The sequence below is a fragment of the Callorhinus ursinus genome, unplaced genomic scaffold (genome assembly GCF_003265705.2).
Source record: "Callorhinus ursinus isolate GAN/ISIS: 27379988/994484 unplaced genomic scaffold, GSC_fseal_2.0 scaffold2302, whole genome shotgun sequence".
Taxonomy (NCBI): Eukaryota; Metazoa; Chordata; class Mammalia; order Carnivora; family Otariidae; genus Callorhinus; species Callorhinus ursinus.
Genome location: NW_027399356.1, coordinates 1 through 8,059, shown reverse-complemented (window position 1 = coordinate 8,059; position 8,059 = coordinate 1). Strand labels below are relative to the sequence as shown.

The window sequence follows — 8,059 nt, the reverse complement described above, 5'->3', positions numbered from 1 at the left end:
GATTTCAAGCTATATCAAAACAGTGATCATCAAGACAGCATGGTACTGGCACAAAAACAGACGTATAGACCAATGAAGCAGAATAGAGAGCCCAGACATGGACCCTCAACTCTATGGTCAAATAATCTTCGACAAAGCAGGAAATAATATGCAAGAGAAAAAAGACAGTCTAGGGGCACCTGGGTGGCTCAGTCGTTAAGCGTCTGCCTTCGGATCAGGTCATGGTCTCAGGGTCCTGGGATCAAGCCCCGCATCGGGCTCCCTGCTCAGTGGGGAGCCTCCTTCTCCCTCTCCTACTCCCTCTGCTTGTGTTCCCTCTCTCACTGTGTTTCTCTCTGTCAAATAAATAAAAATCTTTAGAAAAAAAAAGAAAAAAGACAGTCTCTTCAATTATTGGTGCTGGGAAAATTGGACAGCCATATGCAGAAGACTGAAACTTGACCATTCTCTAACACCATACACAAAGATAAACTCAAAATGGATGAAAGACCTCCATGTGAGACAGGAATCCATCAAAATCCTAGAGGAGAACATAGGCAGTAACCTCTTTGACATCGGCCACAGCAACTTCTTTCAAGATACATCTCCAAAGGCTAGTGAAACAAAAGCAAAAATGAACTTTGGGACTTCATCTAGATAAAAAGCTTCTGCACAGCAAAGGAAACAGTCAACAAAACAAAGAGGCAACCCACAGAATGGGAGAAGATATTTGCAAATGACACTACAGATAAAGGGCTGGTATCCAAGATCTATAAAGAACTTTTCAAACTCAACACCCCAAAAACACATAATCACGTCAGTAAATCAGCAGAAGACATGAACAGACACTTCTCCAAAGAAGACATACAAATGGCCAACAGACACATGAAAAAATGTTCATCATCATTAGCTATCAGGGAAATTCAAATCAAAACCACATTGAGATAGCACCTTACACCAGTTAGAAGGGCAAAAAGGGACAGGGCAAGAAACATCAAATGTTGGAGAGGTTGTGGAGAAAGGGGAACCCTCTTACACTGTTGGTGGCAATGCAAGCTGGTACAGCCACTTTGGAAAACAGTGTGGAGGTGCCTCAAAAAACTAAAAATAGAGCTACCGTATGACCCAGCAATTGCACTCCTGGGTATTTACCCCAAAGACACAGATGTAGTGAAAAGAACGGCCATATGCACCCCAATGTTCATAGCAGCAATGTCCGCAATAGCCAAACTGTGGAAAGAGCCGAGATGCCCTTCAACAGATGAATGGATAAAGAAGATGTGGTCCATATATACAATGGAATATTACTCAGCCATCAGAATGGACGAATACCCAACTTTTGCATCAACATGGATGGGACTGGAGGAGATTATGCTAAGTGAAATAAGTCAAGCAGAGGAAGTCAATTATCATATGGTTTCACTTATTTGTGGAACATACGGAATAGCATGGAGGACATTAGGAGAAGGAAGGGAAAAATGAAGGGGGGGAATCGGAGGAAGAGATGAACCATGGGAGACTATGGACTCTGAGAAACAAACAGGGTTTTAGAGGGGAGGGGCGCAGGGGAATGGGTTTGCCTGGTGATGGGTATTAAGGAGGGCACGTACTGCATGGAGCATTGGGTGTTATACGAAAACAATGAATCGTGGATCACCACATCAAACACTAATGATGTATTATATGGTGACTAATATAACATAATAAAATAAAAATAAAATAAAATAAAATAAAATAAAATAAAAATGAAAAAATAAAAGGTAACAAATCAATGAAAGAAACCCATTTGCTTGAAAATGATTATGGTGTTTTTTTCTTTATTTTAGTCACCACCATTATATGAAACCAGGCAGTGACACACAAATTCCAGAGTTTCTTCTTCTGGGATTATCAGAAGAACCAGAACTGCAGCCCCTCATATTTGGGCTTTTCCTCTCCATGTACCTGATCACTGTGTTTGGAAACCCCCTCATCACCCTGGCCGTCAGCTCAGACTCCCACCTCCACACCCCTATGTACTTCTTCCTCGCCAACCTGTCCTCTGTAGACATTTGTTTCACCTCCACCACCAACCCCAAGATGCTTCAGAACATCCAGACTCAGAGTAAAGTCATAACTTATGATGACTGCATCACTGAGATATACTTTTTCCTACTCTTTGCTGGAATGGATGATTTTCTCCTGGCTGTAATGGCCTATGACCACTTTGTGGCCATCTGTCACCCCTTGCACCACACAGTTATCATGAACCCATGTTTCTGTGGACTGTTGGTTCTGGTGTCCTGGATGATGAGTGCCCTGCATTCCTTGTTAGAAAGCTTGATGGTATTGTGGCTGTCCTTCTGTAGACAGGTGGAAATTTCCCACTTTTTCTGTGAAATTAATCAGGTGGTCCGATTTGCCTGTTCCGACACCTTTCTTAATGATATAGGGATGTATTCTGCAACTGTCCTGCTGGGTGGTAGTCCCCTTGCTGGTATTATTTACTCTTATTCTAAGATACTTTCATCCATAGTTGGGATCTCATCAGCTCAGGGCAAGTATAAAGCATTTTCCACCTGTGCATCTCACCTCTCGGTTGTCTCCTTATTTTACTGTACAATCCTAGGAGTGTACCTAAGCTCTGCTGCTCCCCAGAGCTCCCACTCAGGTGCAGTAGCCTCGGTGATGTACACGGTGGTGACGCCCATGCTGAACCCCTTCATCTACAGCCTGAGGAACAGAGACATAAAGAGGGCTCTGAAAAGAATTGTTGGGATTCCAGTGACGTAAGGGCCCGTCGTTCTGGGGCTGAAGAAGGGTCTATGACTGCAGGGCTCATAACCTGAGAGCCAGGATCTGCCATTCTTAGATCACACTGTGGAAGTAGAACTTGCTCCTTCTATATATTTTCTGGAATTTCCATTTGTTTGAATTCAACTTCCCCATACATTTAAGTAATTTGTTATATTAAGCTTCTGCTCTGTCTGATATACAGACAGCCTCCCCCTTGTCCATTTTCATACATTCGTAATGTTTTCCCCAATCTTGGATCACAAATGCCTGGAAATTTCTGTATCTTACATGGGACATGTTGGATTTCTTAAAAATAATTTCATTTCAAATGATTTATATCATGCCACATAAATTCTCTCTAGATTCCCCAAAGACTAAGCATGAGCTATTCTTCATATGGAAGAAACTATATTTGGCTCTAAGCCTTTCACACAAATGTATTGTAAATGAAAATACAAACCTTGGGTCTGTCAGTCTTTTTTTTTTTAAAGATTTTATTTATTTATTTGAGAGAGAGAATGAGATAGAGAGAGAGAGCATGAGATGGGGGAGGGTCCAAGGGAGAAGCAGACACCCTGCTGAGCAGGGAGCCCGATGCGGGACTCGATCCCGGGACTCCAGGTTCATGACCTGAGCCGAAGGCAGTCGCTTAACCAACTGAGCCACCCAGGCGCCCGTCTGTCAGTCTTTTTAAAATCACTACCCTCACTCCTCTTCCTGATAATATGGACACTAATACTGTTTCCTTTAAGTCTCAGGCTACTGACAGGGATGTTCAGGCTAGGAAACTTGCGCACTCCCCTGCACCCCTGTGCTTGTGGACATTCCCACAGATGTTTCCCTGACCAGAGGCTCTGCTGTGGCTGCACCTGCCCTTGGGTTCTTACTGTGATTGCAAGACACACCTAAGCAATGCCCATCAGGGAACTCTAACAAAACCAGGTTTATTCCTCACAGATCCTGGAGGGCCCATGGGATCCCAAAGACCATTTGGGGAGGTCTCAGAAGGAGAGAAAGCATTGAGAGGGAGAGAGAGCAAGTGGTGCTATGGGATCAGCCTTTACTGGGGTCCATGGCCAGAGTATTTAGTGATTTGTGGATTCATACTTTATAGGACAATTTTATATGTGTAGAAATTGGGTGTTGAAGGGAAAGCAGAGACCCTCATGTGTCAGTATGGAGGTTACCCAAAGCTTTCTGAGGAGGTACTTAATGGCTGGGGCAGCCTGAGTGCTTAATCTGGTAATTGTGTCCAGCACCTGACAATGTGTTTACTCAACTTAATGGTCTTTGAGATGGATGCCTCAGGGTCAATAGCTTCATGTCAGGTACTTACATTAAAATCAAAAAGCTTAATGTCAGGCAGTTACTCCATAAACATGCTCCTGTGTTTCCTAACTGGTCTCCTGATTTTACTCTGTTATTCAGCTAGGTGTCCAGAGTGCCCACCATAGTTCCTGGCAAACACTGATTAGAAATATATCTCTCCCAGTGGAGTCTACATGGAAAGACAAATTTGAATAAACAGATAGACCTGATATTTTCTTAGTGTCAGGATGACCATAAATATGATGAAGCAAAATTTAAAAACATTCATTTTGTTACTACACAAAATATTCCTTTTTTTTCTGATTTTTTTTCTTTTTTCTTTTTACATCAGAGTTCATGCTGTGCATGTATTTGTGGAAGCGTGGAGTACTGTTGTCCACAAATGAGGGGATTTATTCATTGACCTGAAAGATTGCTTAGTGTCTTGAATGTTTTCTCCCTGAATTATCTTCCTGTTTCTACTCAGTGTTCATCATAATAAGTGTACTTTTTTTGGGGGGGGTATTTGTTTTTTGTTTGTAAGAAAATTGTTCAGATTTGACCCCACAGGTAATCAATCCAGGTACCATAGTCATTTTGAAAACCCCAGAACCGACCGTTCACGGGGACAAGTGTTTATACCTACATTTCCTAATCTGTGCAACCTCATAGTTTAAAGAACATTGGTGAATTTTACACAGATTACTTTATGAAATTTCAGTAGATTGCTTTAGATAGCCGAATTCATGTCCTCTTGTAATGAAAGCATATTAAAGCACATGAACCATAGATGTCACTGTGGAGAGAGCTTGCTTGTGGGGGACCATGAATTCGAATTTTCTAGAAAGGAATATGCATAAAGACAGTAAACCTATGACTTAAATAGGGGGATCACAGAAGTTCTCCTTAATGCTATCATCAGGTCAGTCATTATTTGCTTCATAGGAAAACAATGAATATTAATCATAATCATGTCTAGCTCTTCCTCTATGAAAATTCTAACTAAACGTTGTGTCTCCAATTCTGTACACCTTCTCTCTCAGATCCTTGCTCACTAGACCTTTCAATTTATCTGTTACATCTATGGTCTCTCATGTATTGTCTATCATGTATCAATTCTTTTTTCTTTCTTTAACTTTTTATTGTTCTGTTAATCACCATACATTACATCATTAGTTTTTGATGTAGTGTTCCATGATTCATTGTTTGTGCATGACACCCAGTGCTCCCCGCAGTACGTGCCCTCTTTAATACCCATCACCAGGCTAACCCATCACCCCACCACCCTCCCCTCTAGAACCCTCAGTTTGTTTTCCAGAGTCCATCGTCTCTCATGGTTCGTCTTCACCTCCGATATCCCCCCTTCCTTCTTCACCCCCTGCTATCTTCTTCTTCTTCTTCTTTTTAATCCTTAACATATATCGCATTATTTGTTTCAGAGGTACAGATCTGTGATTCAACAGTCTTGCACAATTCACAGCGCTCACCATACCACATACCCTCCCCAATGTCTATCACGCAGCCACCCCATCCCTCCCACCCCCACCCTACAGCAACCCTCAGTTTGTTTGCTGAGATTAAGAATTCCTCATGTCAGTGAGGTCATAGGATACATGTCTTTCTCTGATTGACTTATTTCACTCAGCATAACACTGTCCAGTTCCATCCACATCATTGCAAATGGCAAGATCTCATTCCTTTTGATGGCTGCATAATATTCCATTGTGTATATATACCACTTCTTCTTTATCCACTCGTCTGACAATGCACATCTTGGCTCTTTCCACAGTTTGGCTATTGTGAACATTGCTGCTATAAACATTGGGTGCACGTACCCCTTCAGATCCCTACATTTGTATCTTTGTGGTAAATACCCTGTAGTGCAATTGCTGGATCGAATGGTAGCTCTCTTTTCAACTTTTGGAGGAACCTCCATACTGTTTTCCAGAGTGGTTGCACCAGCTTGCATTCCCACCAACAGTGTAGGAGGGTTCCCCTTTCTCCGCATTCCCACCAACATCTGTCGTTTCCTGACTTGTTAATTTTAGCCATTCTGACTGGTGTGAGGTGGTATCTCATTGAGGGTTTGATTTGGATTTCCCTGATGCCAAGCGATGTTGAGCACTTTTTCATGTGTCTGTTGGCCATTTGGATGTCTTCCTTGGAAAAATGTCTGTTCATGTCTTCTGCCCATTTCTTGATCAGATTATTTATTTTTTGGGTGTTGAGTTTGATAAGTTTTTATAGATTTTGGATACTAGTCCTTTATCTGGTATGTCATTTGCAAATATTTTCTCCCATTCTGTTGGTTGTTTTTTGATTTTGTTGACTATTTCTTTGGCTGTGCAAAAGTTTTTATCTTGATGAAGTCTCAATAGTTCATTTTTGCCCTTGCTTCCCTTGCCTTTGGCGATGTTTCTAGGAAGAAGTTGCTGCAGCTGAGGTCGAAGAGTTTGCTGCCTGTGTTCTACTTTAGGATTTTGATGGACCCCTGTCTCACGTTTAGGTCTTTCAACCATTTGGAGTCTATTTTTGTGTGTGGTGTAAGGAAATGGTCCAGTTTCATTCTTCTGCATGTGGCTGTCCAATTTTCCCAACACCATTTGTTGAAGAGACTGTCTTTTTGCCATTCGACATTCTTTCCTGCTTTGTCAAAGATAAGTTGGCCATAGAGTTGAGGGTCCATTTCTGGGTCTCTATTCTCTTCCATTGATCTATGTGTCTGTTTTTGTGCCAATACCATACTGTCTTGATAATGACAGCTTTGTAATAGAGCCGGAAGTCCGGAATTGTAATGCCGCCAGCTTTGCTTTTCTTTTTCAACTTTCCTCTGGCTATTCGGGGTCTCTTCTGATTCCATACAAATTTTAGGATTATTTGTTCCATTTATTTGAGAAAAATGGATGGTATTTTGATGGGGATTGCATTCATTGTGTAGATTGTTCTAAGTAGCATTGACATCTTCACAATGTTTGTTCTTCCAGTCCATGAGCATGGAACCTTTTTCCATTTCTTTGTGTCTTCCTCAATTTCTTTCATGAGTGTTTTATAGTTTGCTGAGTAGAGATCATTTCCCTATTTGGTTAGATTTATTCCTAGGTATCTTATGGTTTTGGGTGCAATTGTAAATGGGATCGACTCCTTAATTTGTCTCTCTTCTGTCTTGTTGTTGGTGTATAGGAATGCCACTGATTTCTGTGCATTGATTTTAAATTCTGTCACTTTACTGAATTCCTGTATGAGTTCTAGCAGTTTTGGGGTGCAGTCTTTTGGGTTTTCCAGGTAAAGTATCATATCTTCTTAAAGAGTGAGAGTTTGACTTCCTCTTTGCCAATTTGGATGCCTTTGATTTCTTTTTGTTGTCTGATTGCTGTGGCTAGGACCTCTAATACTATGTTGAATAGCAGTGGTGACAGTGGACATCCCTGCCATGTTCCTAACCTTAGCGGGAAAGCTCTCAGCTTTTCTGCATTGAGAATGATATGCTCTGTAGGTTTTTCATAGATGGCTTTTATGATATTGAGGTATGTACCCTCTATCCCTATACTCTGAAGAGTTTGATCAAGAAGGGATGCTGTACTTTGTCAAATGCTTTTTCTGCATCTATTGAGAGGATCATATGATTCTTGTTCTTTCTTTTGTTAATGTATTGTATCACATTGATTGATTTGCGGATGTTGAACCAGCCTTGCAGCCCAGGGTTAAATCCCACTTGGTCGTGGTGAATAATCCTTTTAATGTACTGTTGGATCCTATTGGCTAGTATTTTGGTGAGAATTTTTGCGTCCATGTTCATCAAGGATATTGGTCTCTAATTCTCCTTTTTGATGGGGTCTTTGTCTCGTTTGGGGATCAAGGTAATGGTGGCCTCATAAAATGAATTTGGAAGTCTTCATTCCATTTCTATTTTTTGGAACAGTTTCAGGAAAATAGGTATTAATTCTTCTTTAAATGTTTGGTAGAATTCCCCTGGGATGCCATTTGGCCCTGGGCTTTT

At 41.3% G+C, this 8,059-nt stretch overlaps 1 protein-coding gene across 1 annotated transcript; it reads left to right on the top strand.

Annotated features, from left to right (window-relative positions):
* Window positions 1-1,818: 1,818 nt before the first annotated feature.
* LOC112818191 (olfactory receptor 7A17-like) lies at window positions 1,819-2,751 on the top strand. Its single transcript, XM_025865391.1, has one exon. It carries the CDS (start codon window positions 1,819-1,821, stop codon window positions 2,749-2,751), a length of 933 nt encoding a protein of 310 aa, XP_025721176.1.
* The last annotated feature ends 5,308 nt before the right edge of the window (window positions 2,752-8,059 follow it).